General features: G+C 57.8%; 2 protein-coding genes across 5 annotated transcripts in view; one reads left to right on the top strand and one right to left on the bottom strand.

Moving 5' to 3' along the window:
* The window catches only part of TECPR2 (tectonin beta-propeller repeat containing 2), a 95,257-nt gene extending 77,492 nt beyond the window's left edge, over positions 1-17,765 (top strand). For 2 of the 3 annotated variants that reach the window (XM_069540406.1, XM_060003891.1), the window contains exons 18-20: positions 12,658-12,799; positions 13,162-13,311; positions 13,651-17,764. In XM_069540406.1, coding sequence (XP_069396507.1) covers positions 12,658-12,799; positions 13,162-13,311; positions 13,651-13,802 — 444 coding nt within the window. In that variant the 3' untranslated portion in view covers positions 13,803-17,764. Of the gene's footprint in view, positions 1-12,657; positions 12,800-13,161; positions 13,312-13,650 lie in introns of all 3 variants that reach the window. The other variant, XR_011246353.1, reaches the window with a different exon arrangement.
* A 3,278-nt stretch (positions 17,766-21,043) lies between these two features.
* Positions 21,044-24,149, bottom strand: ANKRD9 (ankyrin repeat domain 9). Of its 2 annotated transcripts, none has more exons than XM_060003301.1 (3): positions 23,931-24,149; positions 22,912-22,964; positions 21,044-22,312 (listed from the first exon to the last, which is right to left on the bottom strand). In XM_060003301.1, the coding sequence occupies exon 3, from the start codon at positions 22,263-22,265 to the stop codon at positions 21,321-21,323; it is 945 nt and encodes a 314-aa protein (XP_059859284.1). In that variant the 5' UTR covers positions 22,266-22,312; positions 22,912-22,964; positions 23,931-24,149; the 3' UTR covers positions 21,044-21,320. The 2 variants fall into 2 exon arrangements, with proteins under 2 accessions (XP_059859284.1, XP_059859278.1); XM_060003295.1 differs by having other exon boundaries at positions 21,046-22,312; positions 22,890-22,964; positions 23,931-24,148.
* Positions 24,150-24,498: the final 349 nt, after the last annotated feature.

The following is a 24,498-nucleotide window of genomic DNA, read 5'->3' as shown; positions in this document are numbered from 1 at the left end:
ACTTTTCAAAGCTCTGCAGGTGATTCGGACACACACCCAGTGCTGAGAGCCATGGTGTAGGTCCTCCCTTCCAACTCCGCACTCGTGGTGGTAGGGCTCCTCAGAGGATGCCCCCTCCCTCCTGTCCATTTTCCTTTAATCCTCTGAGCATCTCTGAGTGGTGTCGAGGTATCGGTGGAGCTCTCTGTTACACACTGAGTCGCTGACGAACACAGTGGTGCTGCCTGCAGGTGAGGGAGAAGACCTCCAGAAATGGAGTCTAACGCTGTTGGACGGAGCGGCCCCACTCTGAGGGCAATTGGTTTCTGCCACTTCTTTACTTTTTTCCCCACGTCGCCATTTTTCCCATGGCTCCATTTGAACACCTGTTGTTTTGAGCTTTCATCCCTTCAAGCCCTGTTCCTAAGAAACATTAGCCTTCCCTGGGGTATTTGTCCCTAAACCTTTCTTCTCATTCCGGAAGGCTGTGACCCCCAGTCCAGGGCCGCCAGGGTACGGATGGCCCTCCCCAGCCCTGCAGCAGTCCGCTCACCAGTCTCTAACACCCGATGACCCAGAGATTAAAACAAACACCCAGGGATCTGTCCCAGCTGACAGGTGTGTGCTAGTACCAGGAAGGGTCTGCATGCGGTCCCAGGGGAGCAAACCATAGGGTCACCTCCAGGGACCTTTCCCTTCTGGGCTTTGCTGCTCTGGACGGCCAGCCCCAGGCTGCCTGGGCAGCAGCCGGTGAACAGGGCCCCAGCACCAGGCATTCAGTTGAGCCGCTGAATGTGAGAAGCTCTTGGAGGCACCTGCACCCTGGGATAGAGTTTCTGCAGACCTCGTATCACAGCAACGCTGGAGCCCTGCTGCTGACCACGGGCACAGTCATCCGGGCTGGGGTCCACTCCCCAGTGGTGAACAGAAAGAGTGATCACGGCCGACCTCACCAGCTCCTGCTCAGGAAGAACGGAACATAACAGCTGCCCAGAAAACCTGTTTCTGAGTGTTTTTCTTTAGCACATCCCCCTGCAATTAGCAGATGCTGTGTCTTGCTGGATTCAGACCAGATGCGGGGGCCAAGGAGACTGCAGGAGCCGGCGCAGGAATCCCCAGGGGGGAGGTCCTCTGGCTTTGCAGTCGGCCAGCTAGAGGAAGAAAGAAGCAGAGGAACTTTGCTCCCATCCAGAGCCTGGCATCTGGTGGCCTCGCTCAGCTGGGTCAGCAGTTTTAGCAGTGCAACTCATTCTCCAGATAAAATCCTATACTTCAGCCAAACGTGTTCCACCAGTACTGGCAGAGCTGCCCCCGTGCACCTGCCCTGGGTGCCTGCCACAGGGGTCCAAGGCAGCTCGCAGAGCGGGGCTCGCAGGTCTCGGGGGAGACCACTGGGCGGCACAGCAGGCCCAGGGCAGCCAGAACTGCCATGTCGCAGACTCAGAGCGTGAAAACCTGGTAGGGGAGCCTCGCAGGTCACCTGCTCATCCTCCAGCTGAGGACACAGAGCCCGAGGAGGAGGGGGTGTGCCCCGGGTCACGTGCTGAGTTGAAGGCCAGAGTGTCTGAGAGCCTGCTGGTACTTTAAATACAGGCTGTTAACACTGGTATCCAGGTTTGAAGCTTTTGTGAAATGAGAAGGAATAGACCAGAGGCAGCACAAGGATCCCCTACAGGAGAAAACGCGGAAGAACTAAAATGACCCGACAGACCTCAGAAAGTGCAACAACTCTGGGGCCACGTGCCCAGGGACAGCCTGAGGGCTTCCCTACAGCGGCCTCGGGGTGCTCGGTCCAGACCCCAAATCCTCAAGGAAAGGCAAAGTTCACCGTGTGTCACAAATGTTAGGTGGATTCAAGGTTCATTAGGACAGAGGGAGGGCACAACTTGGAGGGGAAGGAAGTGGGACTGGCCACCGTGACGGGTTAGGGTTTCTCTCCAGAAGGCGTCTTTTGTGGTGTGGTCTGTGCTGCTCTGCAGGCTCTCCGATTCATCCGCCTTGGTGTTCCTGAAACATTCCTGCTGCATTTTATCCAAGGTCACATAAAGTCCATACCAGAAGGATCTGTCTAGATAAACATTACCTTTGGTTGCAAAATTTGCAATTTTTTTTCTTTTCTCCTGGATTTATTCACATTCTGGCTGAGGGAGGTGTGTGTGTGTGTGTGTGTGTGTGTGTGTGTGTGTGTGTTTCTTGGGACAAAGGCTCAGTCTGCTACAAGTCTGGAGAACTCTGGTCTGAGCCCCAGAGCCATGGGCAGGACCCTCACTTCTCAGCCTTAGTTTTGTCAGTTTTCTCACCCAGGATATGAAGGGGTTGGGCTTAGCCGGTCTCCTGCATCCTTTCCAGCCCCAAATCGGTTTTGGTGAGACCTTGATTCAGAAAAGCCAGAGCTTTTTAGTAAGAGGCTGTGTTTTCTTTTGAGCTGGAGTTGCTTGTGCTGCCTTCCCTCTCCTCACGTGGGGTTCCTGAGCCTTGCTGCCCCCCGATATGCCAGTTGCATGAGGGTTTCTTGAGCAGAGGCTCTGTGAGACCAGGCACGCTTGGAGCTCTGCGGGCTGTGAAAATGGAAAAGCGTGACGGATTCCGAGTCTGCCCAGCCCCTAGGGGAGTGGAGTATGGGGGGCACACTGGGGAAGGCCTGGTGGGATGAGCCTGGATGGGGCCCCTTTGGGCTGGGAGATGGGGCAGGGGGTCCTTCAGGAGGCCAGCGAAGCAGGCAGTTTGTGAGCAGGGAGGGTTTTCGCAGCAGTCTTGCAAAGGGGAATCCAGAGGTGGGGTGCAAAGTCCTGTTTGCTTAGCGCCAAAGCCCAGCGCGGTTGGGCCTGGCCAACCGTGAGGCCAGAAAGGGGGTGCTGCTGGGAGAGGGTGCAGGGCTGTGGGGGGGTGGGGGTTACCCTGCAGGTAGCAGGGACCGTGGCCAACAGTGCAAGACAGTTAGATGCCCAGTGCAGACTATCCTGCAGCCCCAGGTAGGATGGAGACCAGTTCGGAGGCCCCTGAAGCAACTGAGGCCACACACCACAGGGGCCAAGCTTGCAGTCTCACGAAATTGGGTAGAAAACCAATGTTAGTGAAAATAGCTGAGGGAGGGCTGGACAACTTCTGGGTTGCACACTTCTGCCTGCCTCAGCTGCCACCAGCGGAGGGCAGGTGACCGGCGACCAGAGCCATCAGCTGTATCTCTCCATTGTCTGTGATTACCAGAGTCATTTATCCTATGAGTGTGTGGTCTTTTTTTTTTTTTATTGGAGTATAGTTGATTTACAAATGCTGTGTTAGTTTCTTCTGTACAGCAAAGTGAATCAGTTATACATATACATATATCCACTCTTTTTTGGATTCTGTTCCCATACAGGCCATTAGAGAGCACTGAGTAGAGTTCCCTGGGCTATACAGTAGGTTCTTATTAGTTATCTATTTTATATATAGTAGTGTGTATATGTCAATCCCAATCTCCCAATTTATCTCTCCCCCCCATCCCCTGGTAACCACAGGTTTGTTTTCTACATCTGTGACTCTATTTCTGTTTTGTAATTAAGTTCATGTGCATCCTTTTTTTAGATTCCACATATAAGCGATATCATATGATATTTGTCTTTCTGTGTCTGACATACTTCACTCAGTATGACAATCTCTAGGTCCATCCATGTTGCTGCAAATGACATTATTTTGTTCTTTTTTATGGCCGAGTAACATTCCATTGTATATATGCACCACATCTTCTTTATCCATTCCTCTGTCAATGGACCTTTAGGTTGCTTCCCATGTCCTGGCTATTATAAATAGAGCTGCAGTGAACACCGGGGTGCATGCATCCTTTCAAATTATGGTTTTCTCCAGATATGCCTAGGAGTGGGATTGCTGGGTCATATGGTAGTTCTGCTTTTAGTTTTCTGAGGAAACTCCATACTGTTCTCCATAGTGGCTGCACCAATTTACATTCCCACCAACAGTGCAAGAGGCTTCCCTTTTCTCCACACCCTCTCCAGCATTTATTGTTTGTAGACTTTTTGATGATGGCCATTCTGACCGGTGTGAGGTGATACCTCATTGTCGTTTTGATTTGCATTTCTCTAATAATTAGTGATTTTGAGCATCTTTTCATGTGCTTTTTGGCCATCTGTATGTGTGGTCTTCAGAGTGTGTGGTCTTACCACAACTAACTTAGTGACTGTAGTCCGAATTCTTGGGGGAATATACGAGACGAGAAGCTTGGAGTCAGAGTTAACAAGTACTGTATGTAACTCGAAAACAAGCTTGTCTTGATTCCAGGAAACACGGAACCTGCCACATTTCCAGCTCACGTTATCTAAACTCAGCTGTATTTTTGCTGCATCTGGCAGCTAAGATGAATCCCTTAACCTGAGAACGGTCACTCTGGGCCCCCAGGCCGGTGTGCACAGCAGCAGAACCTTTGGAGTCCCAGTTTGGGAACAGTCCATCACGTGAAAACTTCACCCCTTAACTTCAACATCATGTCTAGTCAAGATCTCAGTTTATAAATTGTGGAGAGTCTCTCAGTTAATGGGAGAGAGTAATGGTATATCCTGTAACACTGGTGTTACTTGTTCATAGTAATGAGTAACTGAGTGCTTATCTTTTGAGAACATGGGGTGTTTATAGTCACGAACAGCCCCTTTGATTTGTAAATATCAAAGCAGGTTGGTGGCTGTGATCTGGGTGCTTCCAGAAAGGGGGTGTGGCTCCCTCCCCATCACCTGCACTGCAGCTTATCTTTAAAGGACACTTAAAAATAAGCAGGAATAGGCACACACCCACACACACTCACACACTTGCACACGTGTACACACACACACACACACACACACACACACACATACTGTCTACAGACTTTGGAAGCACACCAAGATTATACATAATTTTTTTAGCATTTCCAAATGATGTTAAATCTTAAATTCCTTATTTATTCCATTTTACAAATTGCATCCTTCTTTCTTTTTTTCATTTTTATGAAGTTTTGAATATGAATAAACCAAAATTCTAGCCTGCCTGCTTCTTTTTCTCATTGAGATTTTTATTGTGAAAACTGCAGATTCACTTGCATTTGTAGGAAATAATAGAAACCCTGTGTACCTTTTACCCAGTCTCCCCCAGTGATGACATCTTGCAAAACAATAGTACATTGTCACAACCAAGCCTGTCTACTTTTTGTTTTTTAAAAAATTGTGGTAGGGGCTTCCCTGGTGGCGCAGTGGTTAAGAATCCACCTGCCAACGCAGGGGACACGGGTTCAAGCCCTGGTCCGGGAAGATCCCACATGCCGTGGAGCAACTAAGCCCGTGTACCACAACTACTGAGCCTGCGCTCTAGAGCCTGCGAGCCACAACTACTGAGCCCGCATGCCACAACTACTGAGCCCACATGCCACAACTACTGAGCCCACGCACCTAGAGCCCGTGCTCCGCAATAAGAGAAGCCACCGCAGTGAGAAGCCCGCACACCACAACAAAGAGTAGTCCCCGCTTGCGGCAACTAGAGAAAGTCCAGCACAGCAACGAAGACCCAACGCAGCCAAAAATAAATAAGTAAATAAATTTATTTAAAAGAAAAAAAATTGTGGTAAAATACGCACACATAAAATTTACCATCAGTGGCACTCAGTGCATTCACAGCGTTGTGTACCTTTTATCACTGTGTGATTGCAGAGCAGTTTCATCATCCCAGAAGGAAGCCCTGCACCCAGTAGCGTCCCTCTCGGTTCCTCCCGCCCCGCAACCCCTGGCAACCACTAATCTGCCTTCTCTCTGTATGGATTTTTCTCTCCTGGATGTTTCATATAAGTGGAGTCATACAATATGTGGTCTTTTGTGATTGGCTTCGTTCACTGAGCATCATTTTTTTAAAAACTATTTATTTATTTATTGGCTGCGTCGGGTCTTAGTTGCAGCACGTGGGATCTTTCGTTGGCTCTCTAGTTGAGAGGCGTGGGCTTAGTTGCCTCACGGCATGTGGGATCTTAGTTCCCCAACCGGGGATTGAACCGGCGTCCCCTGTATTGCAAGACATTCTTAACCACTAGACCACCAGGGAAGCCCTGAGCATCATGTTTTTGAGGTTCATCCATGTTGTATCAGTATCAGTACTTCATTCCTTTTTTTTTTCTTTTTTGCGGTACACGGGCCTCTCAGTGCTGTGGCCTCTCCCATTGGCGGAGCACAGGCTCCGGACGCGCAGGCTCAGTGGCCATGGCTCACGGGCCCAGCCGCTCCGCGGCATGTGGGACCTTCCCGGACCGGGGCACGAACCCATGTCCCCTGCATCGGCAGGCGGACTCTCAACCACTGCGCCACCAGGAAGCCCTCTTCATTCCTTTTTATTGCTGAATGCTATTCCATTGTATGGATAAGACCACATTTTGTTTACCCACTCATCAGTTGGTGGACATGTGGATTGTTTCCACTTTTTGGCTATTGTTAAGGGCGTTGTCATGAACATTCGTGTAGCTTCTGTTTGGACATCTGTTCCAATTCCTTAGGTATATATCTAGGAGTGGAATTTCTGGGTCGTATGGTAATTCTATGTTTAACCTTGGAGGAACTGCCGAACTGTTTTCCACAACAGCTGCACCATTTGACGTCCCCAGCAGCATATGTGAGAATTCCTGTTTCTCCATATCCTTACCAATACTTGTTTCCCATTTTCTTTTTTTAGCCATCCTAGTGGGTGTGAAATGATGCCTCACTGTGGTTTTCATTTATATTTCCCTAATGACTAATGACATTGAACATCTTTCCATATGTTTGTTGGCCATGTGTGCGTCTTCAGAGAAATGTCCATTCAAGTCCTTTGACCTTTTTAAAGTTCAGTTGTCTTTTTGTTATTGGATTTTATTTTATTTTTGTTGTTGTTTTTGTTGGATTTTTAAAGAGTTTTTAATTCTGGATACTAGACCTTTATCAGATATATGATTTGGAGATATTTTCTCCTATTCTATGGGTTTTTTCACTGTCTTTATGGTGTCCTTTGATGTACAAAAGTTTTTAATTTTGATGAGGTCCAATTTATCTTTTTTGTTATTGGTGCCATATCTAAGAAACCATTGCCAGATTTAGCTCTTACATTTATTTATTATTTATTTATTTATTTATTGGCTGTGTTTTTGTTTTTCGTTGCTGCGCGTGAGCTTTCTCTAGTTGTGGCGAGCGGGAGCTATTCTTCGTTGCGGTGCGCGGACTTCTCATTGTGGTGGCTTCTCTTGTTGCAGAGCATGGGCTCTAGGCACTTGGGCTTCAGTAGTTGTGGCATGTGGGCTCAGTAGTTGTGCCTTGTGGTCTCTAGAGTGCAGGCTCGGTAGTCGTGGCACACAGGCTTAGTTGCTCTGCGGCATGTCGATCTTCCCGGACCAGGGCTTGAACCCATGTCCCCTGCGTTGGCAGGCAGATTCTTAACCACTGTGCCACCAGGGAAGCCCTTACATTTATTTTTGATCCATTTCAGGTTAATTTTATATACCATGTGAGTTAAGGGTCCAGCCTCATTCCCTTATGTGTGTGCTGTCCAGTTTTCCTAGCACCATTTGTTGAAGGCTGCTCTTTTCTCATTGAATGATCTTGGCAACCTTGTCAACAATTACTTGGCTGTACAGATTTATTTCTGAACCCTCAGTTCTATCCCACTGATTTCTATGTCTGTCCTTATGTCAGCATCACACTGTTTGGTTACTGTAGCTTTGTAACAGTTCTGAAATCAGGCAGTGTGAGTCTTCCAACTGTGTTTTTTATTTCAGGATTGTTTTGGCTGTTCAGGGTCCCTTGTAATTCCATACGAATTTTAGGATCAGCTCTTCCATTTCTGTAAGAATACCAGCTGGGATTTTGGTAGGGATTTCATTGAAATCTGCAGATCGCTTTGGGCAGTATTGCCTTGTCTACTTCACAGTGTAGAGCACTGTCTTACAGAAGGGAGCGCACAGAAGGAGGGCTTGTTCAGTCACTTCTGGGCTCCAGCCCCAAAGTCTGATGTGGAAGGTCTGGCCCCAAGCCCAGGAATGTGCCAGTTTAACAAGGTCCCCCACGAGTCCCAGGGACTCCAAGGTTTGAGAACCACTCTGGCCTTACCCACCTTCCCTAGGGAGGGGTCTGGGGTTCAGCAAGAGCGAGTTTCCCAGTTTGAAAATGGCCAGTTCGTGGGCAGGAGCAGTCTTCACAGCTACTTCCTGTTCAGCCCCCTCTTGGCATTTTGGCCCTGCTTGACCTCTGGGAGTAAGGTCATTGGAATGTGTTCCAGTCGACTTTCGTGAAGCAGCATTTCTTGGGCCGAGTTCAGGAGCTCTCGGGGTGGCAGAGGGTGGGTGACATTTATGGAATCTCCCTGTCTTTTCCATACTGCCTCTTCTCCCGGAGGCCAGGGTGGTGTGCCTGTCTGACCTGCACTGAGTCCTCGACTCGGCTGGGAGGTCCTCTTGTTCATTGCGTCTTGTTTCTTGCCATCAGACCTCGGATACATTTCCAAACCTCTCTCTGTCTGAGCACCTCTGATCTCAGAGCCCTTGCTGGGATCTGCTGAGGAGACAGACCTTGCAGGTGGCGCCCGGCCCTGCCCTGCCCGCTCCAGCCTCGGCCCTTCAGGCCGCGCTCCCTCCTGTGCATACGCTCTTGCCCCCCGGCACACGCCTCCCTGCCCTTCTCTCCTGGTTCTTTCCTGATCATCCTTCAGTCTCACCTCGCCGACAGCTCCTAGGGCAGCTCTGCCTGACCGCCTGTCTGACCCCAGGTACGTGCTCAGAGCACCACGTTCTTCACCGCTGTAGCTCCCCTTACCTGTGGCAGCCTTACATGTCCTCGTGTGACTGTCTGATTAACGACGTGTCTCTCACCAGACTTGAAAATCCAGGAGTCAAGAAGACTGATCCCCGGCACCCAGCACCGTGCCCGGCACGGGGCAGGCGCTCAGCCTAACGCCTGCTGGGTGGTTGGGGCTGGTGGGAGGGCGGTGGAGGCGCGGATGGGCGGGTGCGGTGATGGGTGGGCGGGGTGGGCAGTGACAGGTAGATGGATGATGGCTGAGTGGCGGGCTGGCTGGCTGGCTGGCTGGCGGGGAAGCACCAGTCAGTGAGTTTCCAGAACCTCCTTCCTCTCCACTTTATCAGACAAACACTCCTTGGGACCTGTTGTGTGACTGTCCTTCAGGACACACAGGTGACTGAGACACCTGGAAAAGACACAGAACATCGCCAGGGCTGGGACCCAGTGTCCCAGAGGATGGTGGCAGCGTGTGGGGCTGGCGGGGGCGCCTGACAACTCTTCTGTGCCGCCTCTCCCCTCCCGGGACAAGACCTTCTCTGAGGAAGAAGTCCTCTGCTCCTCTCCCTGCCTCCCACCCCCCAGCGACTCCAGGACTTCACCGGCCCCTCCTCCCCTCCTGGAACCTTAACAGCCCGCCTCCCTGCGTCCCTCCCTCTCCCACGAGCTGACTTGTTCAGGTAGCGCCCCAGCAGCCTTGTTCTGCCCTGTGGCCTCTTCTCCTCTTAACCCTTAGCAGTCTGGTTCAACGGCCCTGGCTGTGCCCTCCACCGCCCCTCTGCAGACTTCCAGGGGCTGCTAATGGGCTCATTTTGTGTTCCTCCTGACCTCTGAGTAACACCTGCTACCACTGCCCAGCCCTTCCCGCCGCTTCTTTATTATCCTGTTAGTTAAAGTGTTTTCAAAGAGCCCCGCCCCCACCTGCCCACCACCACTGGACGCCAGAGTGACCAGTGGGGCATCTCAAATGCCGAGGCCTGGGCCCTCCGGGTGGTTGGCGTGAGCAGCCCGTGCTGAGAATCAGAGTGGGGACAGCGTCTCCTGGGTCCTGCCCAGCGCCCCCAGCCGAGCTGTCTCTCACCTGGATTATTCCACCGGCTTCCAGCACGGGACGCCGCTCCTTCCAGCTTCCCTGAGGGCGGTCCTCGCAGCAGCGGTGTCCGCTCACATCACTTCTCTCTCCACACCTCCCTTAGCACGTCTGCTGCCTTCTCGCCTCCGCCTCCTCACTCACCGGCCTCCAGGCTGGCGTGCCCCTGCTGGGGCGGCAGGGTCAAGGACCCCCACCCCCACCCCATTGCCGTGGTGTTCCCCTGGCCCCTCTCTCCCCGTCACGTGACGCAGCCCTGGTGTGTTTGCCTGGCCCACCCCCGGTGAAATGGAGGCTCTGTGAGGACAGAGGCGCGTGGTTTGTATGCGGGGAGGTTTCCCCGGCACCCAGCATCTGAGGTGCTCGGCGTTTGCTGAGCAAATGACCGCGTGGCTTCACGGGGAGGTGTGTGTCCAGGAAGCAGCCGACCCGAGAGCTGCGGGGGTGGCATGGTGTCCCGCGGAACCCAGCCTGGGAAATGCTGCAGGATGACACCCCTCGTAGGATGTGTCCATACGGGTGCCTTGCTCATCCTCGTAATGTGCAGTCAGCAACGTCCCTGCTTGTATTCCAGCTGCTTCTGCTCTCCTGTCCTTTGAGAACTGGCTTATGTCCTTGCCCCTCCTGCTGCCTCCCCTGGGAGTGAGGTTCAAGTCCCGTCCTGACATCATCGAGTTTGGGGGTGGGGGGCAGCGGCTGCCCTCATGCCCTGAAAGCCCGCCGAGCTGTACACTTAGGGTTTGTGTTGTTTTTTAAAGGTGTGTGACCCTTCAGTAAAAAGCTATCTTTTTATTGGATGAGAATAAGTGAAGGGCTGGGCTTCCCTCAGAGGGAAGCAGGGAGCCTCGTGTCCATGCCCCCCTCAGCCCGGGCAGGTGTAGCTCCCCCGGCCAGGAGCTGTGTGGGGTTGTGCAGGGTGGGTTGCAGCCTGCCCTGTGCACGAGGGCGTGTGGGGGGAGGGCAGGCCGGCCGAGGCCCCGAGGAGGCAGGGGCGTCACGCCGAGGAGTTCCCGCTGTACTCTGGGCAGTCGGGAGACGTGGCAGCGAGGCAGGCGGGCAGGCAGGAGGGGTCCCACAGTGTCTGGGCACCCTGGTGACTGGCGGGTGGCAGGCAGGACCGTGCCCAAACCGGGCAGTGGGGCCGGGGGACCGAGGGGGTCCAGGTTCAGAGCTGTCCAGGAGATGACGGGCGCCCAAGGAGGGAGAGGAGAGAGAAGGGGCGCCGACCCGCCCTGGCCGCCCAGTGGCGGTTCTCCTCCCGGCCCTCCTCCTCCTCCGAGGGCTTCTCCTCGCCCGCCGGCTCTTCCCTGCCTCCGCATCACAGTGTCTTCTCTGTCTTCCCACTGCACCACTGCCCGGAAACTTCGTGGCTTCGAGCAGCGCTTTACTACTCGTACCTCTCAGGACTCTGGGGCTGGGATGCGGGCGGAGTCCAGCATGGACGGCTCCTCCCTGCTTCACCACGGCCGGGCCTTTGGGCCCCGCACACCTCTGTCCCCTCCGCGGGGCCTCCGCACCGCAGACTTCTCCATGCCGGCTGAGTTCTGAGAGGAGAAGCTGACGCTGCCTGCTCCTCGAGACCAGGCTCGGCCCTGCCAGCTGGATGCTTCCGCCATGTTGTTTTGGTCAAAGTGAGAGGGCGGATTCCAAGGGAGGGGCACAGACCCCCGTCTCCGTCTCCGTAGAGCGGAAGTCACAGCCGCACCAGCCATGGGAAAGCAGAGAGCGCTTTCAGAACCTGTGTTCTTGCCTGGAAAGCATTTAGGATGCTCCTCAGCTGAGAGCGCCGATGAGTTCTGATCGCATCTCCCACAGGCACACAGGGCGTGTCAGCCGCGTCTGTGCCCAGCGTGGTGTGCCGATCGATCGCAGGGCCGTCCATCCGCTCCCCGCAGCCCCTCATCCTCTCTGGAGCGGTGGGGGTGGGGGGATGCTGGGCCTAGGGCACCCCTCCCCGCACGCGAGGCCGAGCGGGCTCACTGGCCGCCTTGCCTGCCGGTTCCTGTTTCCTGCGAAGCTCGTGGCAGCTGTGCACAGTCGGCCTGGCTCTCGGCCTGGCCCTGTCTGTATGCCAAGCAGAGCAGAAGAGGGGGGCTCGGGGGCGTGAGTGGGGAGACCCATGTCCACAGACACCCACCTCGACCCCTCCCCAGGCTGCCCAGCCACCCTTGATCGAGCTCCCGGGCCGGTCCACACACCTTCTCCCCGCGGACCCTCTGTCCCAACACTCTCAATGGCAACTGCGTTTTTTGGTGTCTTTTACCTTCATAACTTATAAAATTTAACTTTTCATTTTGAAAAACTTCAGACCAACGGAAAACTTGCAGATTTCAGTAACTCCCATAGCCTCAGGTCCACCCAGAGTCACCCACTGCCAACACTGGGCCACGTTTGCCTTCTCTCCGAGCATGAAGCTGTGAACAGGGGCTTGTGAGGACCCTCAGGCCAGGCCCCCGGCCACCTCCCCTTCCCCTGTGGCACCTGCCGTCTGTCGCTGCCCGTTAACGCAGCCCTCCCCTCCTGGCCCGGCATCCCGCAGGTCTCCCCATGTCCTTTCCTTCTCCTGTCACCTGGCCTATCTTTGTTCCCCAGGACATGCAGCACTGAAGAGTTGGGGCTCCCTGCTTGGTGGGAGGTCCCTCAGTCTGGGTCTTCGGGGCGTTTCTATCCCTGTGAGGCTGTGCTCTGGGGACAGGCCTGGTCCCCCCACCCCTTTGCCCGCCGCTCCTGCCGTGCCGGGCTGCCCTGGGCTGTGCGGGAACTGCCCTCCCCAATCATGTGCGCCCACCTCCTTCCCTGAGGAAAGGCCCTTCCTGCTTCCAGCCCGCCGGGGTCGCCCTGGTCAGCGTCCACTCCAGCCCCAGCGACCAGATGCTGTGGGCCCTGGACAGCAGGTGGAACGTGCACGTCCGAGTTGGGATCACCGAGGAGATGCCGGTGGGGACCGACTGGGAGCACGTGCCAGGTAGAGGCGCTGGGTGGGCGGTGGCCACTGCGGCCACACTGGGGCCTGGTTTGTTTCTGAGGCTCTGGGGAGGCAGGTGACAGCAAGCGTCTACCTCAGTGTTCCCCAGCGTGGGCACCCCACAAGCAGAGCGCCAGCCCCGTGTCCTTGGGGTTCCTTGTCGGATGACCGTTTCCGGACCGCCTGGGCTCTGGTCCTCGGGTCTTGGGCTCTTGCAGCCTTGCCGGCCCTGCAGACAGGGCGTCCTTTCCCTGGGCTCCCACTCGGTGCCCAGCCAGGGCGAGAGCAGGCTTGCGGGGAGGGTCGGTCCGTCCCTTCCGCGGCCGGGGCTGAGGGCAGACAGACGCTCCGTTTGCCTGCAGGGTTGCAAGCCTGCCAGCTGGCCCTGAGCGCCAGGACCGTGTGGGCCCGCTGCCCCAATGGGGATCTCGCCCGACGGTACGGCGTCACCGACAGAAACCCTGCCGGAGACTACTGGAAGAAGATTCCCGGGCACGTGACGTGTTTCACAGGCAGGTGCCAGGGCGCTGGCGCTCCCGTGGATGGCGTCGGTGGGGCTCTGGCCGTGGGGTGGGGCTCTGGCCGGGGGCTGGGGCGGTGCTGCTCCCACAGGGCTGGTTCACCCACACGGGAGCCCATCCCAGGGTCACACCTGCCGGGGGCCACGCAGCACCCGGACTCTGCCGGGGTCTCCCGGGAAGAGGACGGGGCGCCGGGCCGCTCCCTTGAAGGCCAGGGAAGCCGAGGTGCCGGTCGGGGCGTGCCCGGGGCCCCACCGCTAGGCAGCGCGCGTGCAGACGTGGAGCCGGGCTGGGGAGTAACAGGCGTGCGGCTGGCTCTTGTCCCTGCAGTGACCTTGTCAGACGAGCTGTGGGCAGTGGGCCCCGCCGGCTCCCTCCTGCAGCGGCTGACTAGGACTTTCAGCCACTCCCACGGCGCCCCGAGCAGCCAGGCCACCGCCCCCCACCCCGAGGACCTGGACGACGAGTGGGAGGTCATCTGAAGGAGCTCTCGGCAGGGGGCCACCGAGACCCGTGTGGCGGACACGGGCGGTTTTGAGTCGCTTGCCCTTGGACGTGCCTCGCCCGCTCTTGTCGGGCACGTCTAGCCAGGTGGGACGCTCCGCTCTTGCTTTCCTCCGTATTTGTTTCCGTCTCATTCCAGAACCCACAGCCTTGGCCGAGAGGTGCGGAGCCGTTGCTGCAGCAGCAGGGCCTCTGACTCGCGCTGAGGCCGTCCCCAGGTGGGACGGCGGCTGCTCCAGTTGCATGCACTGTGGTACCGCCGTCTGCTGTGGTCACCTTCCCCTCGCTGACCGCTCCCGGGCCCGTGGAGCCCAAGGTCAGTGCCGTCCATCCGCCGAATGTGTTCCTGGGATGGCTTCGTCTCCACCACAGGGTCCCCCCACCTCCTCTCTGAGACGCAGGCCCCAGCGCCCATTCCCTGCTGGCCACACCAGATGGGAAGCCAGCTGTGCCAGGACGAGGACACACGCATAGCGACATGCACACGCCACACACACCCTCCCCGCCCGCTCCCAGGGGGCCGGGCTCGCCTCCAGCAGAACAGGAAAGGCCAGTGGGTGACCCGGAATACGGAAGTGTGCGTGTGTATCCGAGGCAGGTGTGGTGGGGCGTGGGAACCTTAGCCATGTTAGTGACATAGGAATGTCATAGGGTGACACTCAGCCCTGCTGCTGGCGACGTCGTGAAAACCAGAAGCACCTTCAGAGGATGAATCTACTAATTCTTGCCTTTTTTGTTTGTTGTATTACAAACCTACATGAGATACCTCACTTGAAATCAGATCTTACAAATTTAGAAGAGAAATGTATTTTCTGAAACCAGGGGAAGGCCTTTGATTCCTTCCCCTGGTTTATCCTGAGCCTGCACTGTTCTCGGCTGCAGCTTCAGAGGATGGACACCGCCCTGCGTGTCCTCGATGTGTGGGGCAGCCACGGGACCTGCCTGCTGGCTGCGAGTGGCAGCCAGACATTGTCAGCGGGCATCTGGGTGGGTGCCCAGCGAGGTTGAAACTGGGGCCTGCTGTGGCCACGTCAGACTTCAGTCCATGGGCTCGGCCTGCAGTGCCTACCCTTGTCGCTGGCATCTGAGCTGTAGGACTCTGCAGCCCAGCCAGGCATCCGCCCTGAGCCCGCCACCCCTCCCTCTTGGAGGCAGCCCCACAGAAGGACTCCAGCCTGGCTGCTTTTTTTAGCCTGCCCTTGGCCCGGGGCCCAGTTACTCAATGCCTGTTTGCTACTAAGCAGGTGTGTCCGGGAGCCCCCAGGCCACAGGTGAAGAGCGATAAGATTTGTTCTCTGACAGGACCCAGCTAGCCATGAGGATGGAGGTTTTCCAGGTCTAAATGAGGACAAGATGCTGAAATCCCAGACCTTACTTACTACTTCACTTTTATAGAATGCGTTTTTTCAGAAGTCTGGTGACAGCAGAGGGAGCGCAGGCGGCTGAGGCTCCTCTTCTGCGTATGTTGTGCCTTTTGCCGGGCTCCTCAGATGGCAGAGCTCTCCTGAACCCACGGGACTTTAGTGCAATTAACCCAGTCTAGTTAGTTTGATACTTTTAAACTACTTGTAGCCTCAGTGCTTTGTACAGTTTTTTTTTTTTTCTTTTTTCTTTTTTAAGTTGTGCTTTGAGACAGTGCAATAAACTAGACTTTTCCGAGCCTAGTCGAGTCTGATGTCTGAGTGGTGAGAAGGTGCCCTGAGTGGGCACTCAGGAAGGCTGTTCCCACTGGTGCTGCAAAGAATCTGCTGCTGGTGTTGCCAGCCCAGCCCCACGGCCAGGAGGGTGTGGGCAGACGTCATTTCGTGACCAGTTTGCCCGGGGGCTGTCCTGGGGGAGTGCCACTGCAGAGGTGGCCCTGGGGAGGACACTGTACCGTGAGGCAGAGCACAGGGCCGCTGTGGGCAGGCTCTGGGGGCTCGAGACCCTGGGCCTGAGTCTTCATCCAGGACACAAAACCAGACACCAGAAGTGCCCTAGTGGAAACCAGCACGTGGAAAAAAGATCACGTTCACGACAGCAGCGGGATGTGTCACGTGCCGGGAAACAGCCTGAACAAGAAATGTCAGACTCGGTCGAGAGCTGGCCAAGCTCTACTGAAGACTTCCAAGAGAGCCCGAATTGGGAAGGCAGTTGACGTTCCTGATGGAAGACCACAGCCATTGTGCAAAGAAAGACACCAGTCCTCCCAGAGGCATTTATGGCTTTCCCTCAATTTGTCAAAATCCCCACTGGGATTTTCTTTGTTGGGGGTAGGCAGAGAAGAACCCATAAAATAATGTTCATACCCACAGACACCCCCCTTGACTGTGCCAGATGTGCTGTGAGGGTCTCACGCGTGCAGCTTCACGTCCTCAGTAGGGCCCTGAGAGGTCAGTACCATTAGCCCCAGTGAGACCCAGAGAGGAGAAGTAACTTGCTTAAGTCAGCACAAGGAGCGCTGGGATTGGAGCCCAGCTCGGTGGGACTCCAGACCTGCGCTTTCTGATGCCACCTCACTGTCTTGAGAAGAAGAAACAGATGAGGATTGCCAGGAGCGATGACAGGGGCCAGCAAACGAAGTGGGATGTGGATGGAAGGGCCAGTGACGTCAGGCAGCCCAGCGAGGTCCACGGGGAGTTAACAAGGTGAAGGCGGCACGCAGGTGAGAGGACGGGACAGTGACTTCACAGTTAACTGATGCGGCCCGCTACTTAACCATTCAGACAAACATTAAGTGGATTAAAGAGTCTTAAAACTAGGGGGCAAAAAACTATCTGATTTCTGGATGGCAAGCACTTTCTGAACTCAAAAGTAGTGGGAAAAGTCAGAGGAAAATACTATATAGATTTGATTTCTTCAAAATATAAAGATGCCGTGAATTAAAAACCCCGCATAAAACTAGAAGGGGAAATAGTTGCAACAAGTCGGAGGAACACCGAAGACACACATATGGACAAAGGAGATGAAAGGACACTGCTTAGTGCACACCCAGGGCAGGCGTGCACATGGAGCAAGCGGGGAGCCCCCGTTGGCACGGCCCTTCTGGGAAAGCCACTGGGTCCAGCAGCAGCCTTAAAACCCTCAAGTCCCGGAACTCCTACTTCTGGAAGCCTGTCCTCAAGAACAAATCCTAAGTCAGGGTTAAACATACGGCACAGCATCGTTTGTAATTGTGAAACACTAAAAACAACTGACATTCGGGAGCATTCCTCTCATGAAACCATATGCAGATGTTAGAAAGCACGTGTCTTCCCGGGGGATGTACGTTCTGAGCAGTCTGTCATGCAGTTTCATCATAGCAGCGTTAAGTCTCTTGGGCGTGGTAATGATCACGTGAGTTTGTAGGCGATCATACCTACAGGGAGAGGTAGATGATGCCAGTGGACACGGTGTACTCTGCTAACTTTTGGTGGGTTTGCAATCTTTTTCATAATTCCAGGGCGCAGAGGAGGGGCAGAAAGACACTACCCAAGCAGCTGGTCATGGTGGTCCCCTGTAGTGTGCAACTTTTTGTATCTTTTGAATTTGAGCCATGTAAATGTGTTATTTATTCCAAAAAGAAATAAAGTTCACATTTTAAAGCCTCAGTTCTCTCTAACGTCAGCTCTATCGTATCAGCGCCAGCTGAATCAGATGTCACAGAGTAAACACCAGAGGCTTCCCAAAAATCGTATTTACACAATGTTTTACAGTGAACGGAAATGCTTACTCTACAGTAAGTTTTTAAATACTAGATTTGATCTGATGTCATGTGAAAAAGTATGCATAGAAAAAAAATTTGAACATATGTATATATGTACATAGAGAAAAACAGAAGAAAATACACCAAATGCTAGTAGCAGTGGTTGTCTGGGTGGTGGGATGCCTCCAGGCAGGCGGGCAGCCTCTTTACCTGGGAGCTGCATGGAGGGGCCCCTGCCACATCCTGCCCTGGATTTCTCTGCACAGTCCGAGCGTTCTACCATGAGCATGCATTCTATCAGCAGAAATTCTTTATAAAAGTCACTGAAGATGTGGGAATTCCCTGGCGGTCCAGCGGTTAGGACTCCTCGCTTTCACTGCCTGGGCCCCGGATTCAGTCCCTGGTCGGGGAACTAAGATCCCGCAAGCCGCACGGTGTGGCTTAAAAAAAAAAAAATCACTGAGGGGCTTCCCTGGTGGCGCAATGGTTGGGAGTCCGCCTGCCGATGCAGGGGACGTGGGTTCGTGCCCCGGTCCGGGAAGGTCCCACATGCCGCGGAGCGGCTGGGCCCGTGAGCCATGGCCGCTGAGCCTGCACGTCCGGAGCCTGTGCTCCGTGGCGGGAGAGGCCACAGCAGTGAGAGGCCCGCGTACCGCAAAAAAAAAAAAAAAAAATCACTGAGGATAGAAATCTCTTCAGCCTCTGCCTTGGCTGGGATGCTTACACGCGTGTGGACATGGTCACGACCCTCAAACCACACGCTCAAAGGCTGTGCGTTTGTTATGTCAAGTATGCCTCAATGTTAAACCGTAGCAGGACAAAACCAGTCACCGTGGAGCAGGGCTGCTTCACACCCACACACTTCTGGAGCAGAAGCCTTCCCCAGCCGTGCCTGTTTCCCCTCCATCCCGACTTCAGGAAGCACCCTTGTTCTGAACAGGATTTCAGGTAACTTAGGAAACTGCTCTCAATACAGTATTTTAAAGTTGAAGAAACTGACAGGAAAGGAAATCAGTGGGAATATCGAGGTAGTGGGGTAAGTTAGCACACAACACGGCCAAAGTGGGGGCAGAGCAGGGGCCTTGTGGCCACAGGCCATCACAGGGCTGTGTGTCCCTTTTGGGCTCCAGGCACAGGGTCACAGTACCTTGGGGACGAGTGGCCCAGCCTTCTCTGTCGTCCCCGACAGGTGTCTGGGGTGCAGGGATTCTGGCCCCCGAGCTCTCCAGAGTTGGAAGTTCACTGGGCCCCTGGGCGGGCATGGCAGGGGCAGTACTGGCAGGAGTGGGGCTTTCCTTAGACAAGGATCATGGAATGAAGGAAGTGAACAAACGAACCAAGGCGCTTTGCCCCAGACACGTGGGCCTTGTCCCAGGCAGAGCCACTGCCTTTGAGGAGCCATCAAGGCCGCCTGCCAGCAGCCAAGAGCTGAGTCTCCTGGCGGACTCGCCCTCCCCAGGCCTCCCTGCTCATCGCCAGGGCAACGTGGTGACGGGGTGCTGGAGGGCCCAGGGGAGCGATAAGGCCAGTGCTGAGGCCCGCCTGCCCGCCCTCACTCGGCCGGCCGGCAGCAGCGGCCAGATAACCCTGAGGCTTCTCGCCCTGCACTGTTGCCCTGGGTTCTCTGCTCCCACGGACGCCTGGGGTGCCCTGGGCCAGGGGTCCCCAGTGGGACTCAGGCCCCGCTCTGCTGCCACAGGGCTTCCTCAGCCTTCCCTGTGGCTCCCTGTCCCACCCGGCCGCGGCCAGGACACCCGGGGCTGACGCCCCCCGCTGCCGTCCTGCCCTGCACCCCTCCAAGCTATGAGCTGTGCTCCGGGGCTGGGCCCCCTGCTGTGGTGCCCACAACAACTCCTGCCCGGATCCTGCCCTGCGTGCCAGGACCAGCCCAGGGGCTGCCTCCTGCTCCCCGGACAATGGGTTCTGTGGGGTCCCCGCCAGGGAGCCCCCCCAACCTTGCATCACCCCATCCCCAGCCCAGGGGGCTCAAAGGAGTTCATCACCAAAGGGGCAGCTGTATGTCTAGCAGGGAAGCGGATGGGGGCCTAGCCCTGGGCCTTGGGCCAGGAGGGCTGACCCCACAGAGGACAGAGCTGGGACCTGGGAGACATGAGGGGAAGTCCGCATGCCCAGGTCCCCCGTCGGGTGCCCAGGTTCTTTCCAGGCAGAAGCTGCTTGGGCACGAGGGCACCAAGAGTTCCCAACATCTCCCTAAGCCCAGAGCCCAGAAGCCACGGAGACCTGCTGCTCTGGTCTGCCCTTTCCACCTCCTCCAAAGGAATGCACCCTCCCCCAGCGACGCATCCCCGGTTAAGAACCAGGGGACTCCTGATGTCCCAAGTTTTAAGCTAGAGATGCTAGTATCCACTGCCCCCAAGTGTCAAGGTTCAGAAAGGCTGTTTAACTGGGCCAGGACACACAGCAGGAGGGGAGAAGCCCTCGCTGCCACCCAGAATCTAGGATCAGCACCGGGCCGTACACCCCTCCATCCCCCCCTCCTCCCCACCAGGGCTGTGTGCCCACCCACCCCACGCTTCCCAGCAACGGGGGTCACATCCTTGCCAGGGCAGGTAGGGGCTTGGAGATGCCCCAAAGCCCCTTTGTAAGCAGCTGGGGACACTGAAGCCCAAGGCAGGGGTTTCTCCAAGGTCACCCTCAGGGTGGGTGGCAGCTGCAGACCAGAACCAGGCCCCCTGGCAGAGCTTCCCGCTGCCCAGGCCCCTTCCACAGCCCCCCTCTGACGGCCCATCACCCTGGACTCTGCCACCACCACCCAAAGCCCCTTCGGCCCCCAGGCATGCCCCCCTCGGGGACACAGGGGGCAGGGTGGGCAGTGGGCGCCCCCAGCCAGGCGGTCACTGTTCATCGGGCAGATCGTTAGCCCTCTGCTCCTGGCAGAACATCGTGGCCCTCCAGCCCATGCCGGCGCGGGTTGAATTTCACGGCCCAGCAGAATTCCCGGGCAGGACAGCCTGGCCATCCCTGATCCCACGGCTCCTCGGGGCACGGACCCAGCTTCTCAGCCAGGGTCCCTCTGTCCTGAAGGGTCAACCAGTCTCCATCTTCAAAGCCTTCCTGCGGAAACCAGGTCTACTGGCTGAGGCTGGAGGGCCCACCCACGGGATGACGCAGCCACCCCCGTCAGGAGCCCCAGGATTACGTACCTGCTAGTCGCCAGAGAGAGCCAATGGGGCGACTGCGACAAGTCCAGGCCTGGGCTGCTTTGGGGAGGGGCGGTCCCAGTGACAGCCGAGGAGGAGGCAGGTGGCCAGTACGGGACGGGGGCAAACAGGAGGCACAGCCTGGGTCCTGCCCTCCACACCTCGGGACCTGAGGCCCAGCCCCACAGGGGAGTCGAGGCCCCACCTGCTGACGGGGCAGAGAACCTCCACCCAGCGCCCACGGGCGGTTCCCTCGGCCTCCAGGCCTTTGCACCCGCCGTCCCCCTGCCTGGACACGTCAGTCCACCCCCCTGCACCTGCCCAGCTCAGCTGTCTCTCCCTCTGGGACACCTTCCCAGAGGCTCTAAATCAAGATGGGAGGCTGCTCCTCAGGGTCTGGGTAGTGAGCTGAGGGCAGGGCCCGGCTCTCAGGCGTCGTCTGACCCCGTAGCCCAGCTCCATCCACACAGGGAGGTGGGGAGCCGAGCACCTCCGGATCCAGAGGACCTGCAGCTCCGGGTCCGCCTGCCCGTCCTGGCCCAGCCCCCAAAGCACGCTACAGACAAAGCAGAGATTCTGCTGTCCAGAGAACAATATATGTAAAGTGCCGGGTACAACGCTCTGAAAAATAGTATTCTCCAAAAATCCAGCACACGGGGTGCCCCCGCGGTCTAGCCCTTGCCCGTGAGGTCCAGTGGCTGTAGGAAGGGCGGCAGCGGCAGCTCGTCCAGGGCCTCGGGGAAGCGGCCGGGCGAGATGGCGGTGACCAGCACCTGCATGGCGCGCGCGAAGAGCGAGGGTGGCGCCAGGCCCGCCAGCCACTGGAACTTGTCCTCGCCCAGCAGCCGCTGCCAGCGCGGCCGGTCGCCCAGCAGCTCGCGGCGGGCCGGGCCGGCTGCGTCCGCCGGCGTGTACAGCGCCAGTAAGTCAAGCAGCAGCAGGCGGCGCTGGCGCGGCTCCCCGGGCGCTGGCGCCCCGACAGCGGGGGCGGCCCCGGCATCACGGCCCAGCTGACGCAGCAGCAGCTCGAGCGGCGTGAGGCCGCCGCCGTCGCGCAGGCCGGGCGAGGCGCCGTGGCCGAGCAGCAGGAAGAGGCACTCGGGGCGCGCCAGCTCGCAGGCCACGTGCAGCGACGTGCCGCCGCCCTCCACGCGGCTACAGCCTCGCCGGTCGAGCAGGCGCGCGCGCTCCTCGGCCGGGAAGTCGCGCACGGTGCGCAGAATGCGGCGCAGGATGCCCACACGGTTGTAGCGCACGGCCAGCGCCACGTGCGGCCCGGGCGCCGCGCAGCAGCGGAAGCCGGCGCTGGGCGGCGCGAGCGCGCACCGCGGGAACGTGGCCAGCAGGTAGTGCGCATACGCCTGGTGGTCGTGCACGAGGGCGTAGAGCAGCGCCTCCGACGGCGAGTAGGCGGCGGCGCGCCCGCGCTCGTCCCAGTGGAAGGCCTCGCTAGCGCGCATGTCCTCCAGCAGCCACACGGGCAGCAGGTCGCGAACGGCCTGGTAGAAAGCGAACGACGACTTGCGACACTGCTTCTGCGCCCGCGAGCGCGCTGCGCCCGCGCCCTCGGGCCCGCCGTTCGCGCCGCCCCCAGGCCGCCGCGTGTCCCACGGCATGCTGGCGGCGCCTCCCGGTCTCACGGCATGGGCCTGGGGCCGACCACCTGCGGGCAGAGGGAAGCGCGGTGAGGGTTGAGGGTTGAAGTTCCGGGCGGAGAGGGGTCTCCCGTCCAATCTTCACACAGCCCCACCTGTCCGGCCCTCTCTCGTACCTGCCCCCAGCCTCCGACCGGCCCTCCCAGTCACTCCTCACAGCTTCCCTTCTCTCCCAGGCCCTGAACCACCTCCCACATCCTTGATCTTGCTGCGCCTGGTCGCCCTCCCCAAAACTGTCTTGTTCTCCGGTACCTCTGCTAAAGATGCCCTTCCCTGTCCCTGCCCTCACAGCCCCAGCTACCGTCAAGGCCACACAGAAACCCCACACCCCGTCCAGCCCAGGGACCCACTGGAAGAGTTCCTGCTCCCACCTGTGAGAGCTGCACCCAACTCCAATCAAGGGGAAAGCCAGGGAGGGGACTAGGAAAGCTGCATCCCACATCTCAAGCTGAGGCAAATCTTTTCTGTAGCCCAAGCTCCCTATCCCCAGCCCCATCTAACCTTGACTCTGTCATCTGACCCCCGACTGCGGTCGAGGGCCCTACCCCAGGCCAGGCAGGGTCAGAGCTCTAGACTCAGACCTACCTGGCTAGCGCACCGCGATTACCTAGTTCTGTGTAGGTGGGTGTATTACTGTTGCCTGAGCCTCAGCTTCCTCATCTGTAAGAAAGAGGGAAGGCAGTCTGTGAGCCATAGCAGGAAGTGGGGGCCTCTAGCCTTCCACCCAAACATGGTGTTTACTGGATGTCACCGCCCCTAGCTCCTGGGAGGAGGCAAGAGGATGAAATCAACCTAGAAACTGGCGTGTACACTCTTCACAGTCTGTAAATCCCCTCCAGGTCTGCTAGTTCCCTGAGTCTTCCCAATGACTAGAAGAAGCAGGTACTGTCATCCCATTTTCCAGTAAGGGACAAACTTGTCCAAGGTCAGTCGGCAAGTCATGGTAGAGACAGGCCTGGAACCCAGATCTCCTAACTCCTATATCGGGCTCATTCCAGAAGTGGAGGGACCCCCAACCCACAGGGAACCCAGATTGAGCCCTAACCTTGCCCTCTGAGCCCCCTGCGCCAACCTGAGCCCTGACCTCCAACCCCTGGCCCTGGCCCAAGCTCCCCACTGCGTTTTCTCAAGGGTAAGCCCTTGGTCACAAGGGACCTGGGTCAGCGGATAAGCTGCGTCCACACACACTGGGTAACTAAGTTACAGAGACGGGCACAGGGGTTGGGGGCTGGAGCCACAGCACCCTTTTGGGGACACCGTAACTGGAGCACCACGCCTGGGTCTCCGCGCCCCGGGTGCACCCTGTGTGGACACTGGGAGCGGGGCAGGTTACGTAAAGTTGAGCCGCCCCACGTCACCGGGCAGCGAGTCACGGTCGCGGCTCAGTGAATGGGGGGTTGGGCCACCGAGGGCAAGGCCGCGCGCCCAGGGCCGCCCGCCAGTTTCTCCCCGTCCCCTACTGGCGGCACGGCCGGATCCCGGGTGGCCGCGGGTCGCGGGTCGAGGCCAGAGTGTCTGCGGGCCGGTGGCCGGCGCAGCGAGGGCTGCACCTGCGTGCGCGTGTGTCTGGGGGGGATGAGGGGGGCGGCGGCTACACGCCGAGCCGGCCGAGGAAGGGGGACTCACCGTGGGGGTCGGAGGGGCCGCTGGCCTGGCGTCCCCGCCCCCGCTGCGGGCCGGAAAGCTTGCTGGCCCCCCGCGGGTCGGCGCGCAGGCGAAGCTCCCAGGACAGACGGACGGGAGGGTGCCGCCGGCGCCCGCGCCCGCCGCAGCCGCGCTCTGAGCCGCCGCGGCCAGACCGCTGGGCGGCGGTGCCGGCGCCGGCGGCGGGCGGGCGAGCGGCGGGCGGCGCAGTGCGGCCCCGGCCGGGCAGGACCGCGGGGCCGCCCGCCGCCGCCATTGGCCCGCACTGCCGGCCCCCGCCACCACCCATTGGCCGCCGCGCTGCACCATTGTTACGTCACCGGTCGGCGGGCGGGGCGCCCAGGGGGACCCGCGGAAAAGTTGGGAGAAACTTGAGGGCGCGCGGGGGGCGGGGCCGCGATGGGGAGTGAACGGGGCGGGGCTCCCGGAAACCCGAGTGGCCGGCGAGAAAAGGCTCCGGGTTTCGAGCTCCCGGCGACGGGAGACCCGCGCCGGGAAGGGCCCCTGGGCCCCGCCTGCTGTGCCCCGGCTCAGTGGGAGACTGGGCGCG

This window comes from Delphinus delphis, chromosome 2 (assembly GCF_949987515.2).
Source record: "Delphinus delphis chromosome 2, mDelDel1.2, whole genome shotgun sequence".
In the NCBI taxonomy this organism is placed as follows: domain Eukaryota; kingdom Metazoa; phylum Chordata; class Mammalia; order Artiodactyla; family Delphinidae; genus Delphinus; species Delphinus delphis.
The sequence above is the reverse complement of the archived record's forward strand: the minus strand, read 5'-3'. Positions and strand labels throughout refer to the sequence as shown.

What these genes read in the sequence shown, in the direction of transcription:
- ANKRD9 (XM_060003301.1), bottom strand. Translation starts at nt 22,265, where the DNA reads ATGCCGTGGGACACGCGGCGGCCTGGGGGCGGCGCGAACGGCGGGCCC.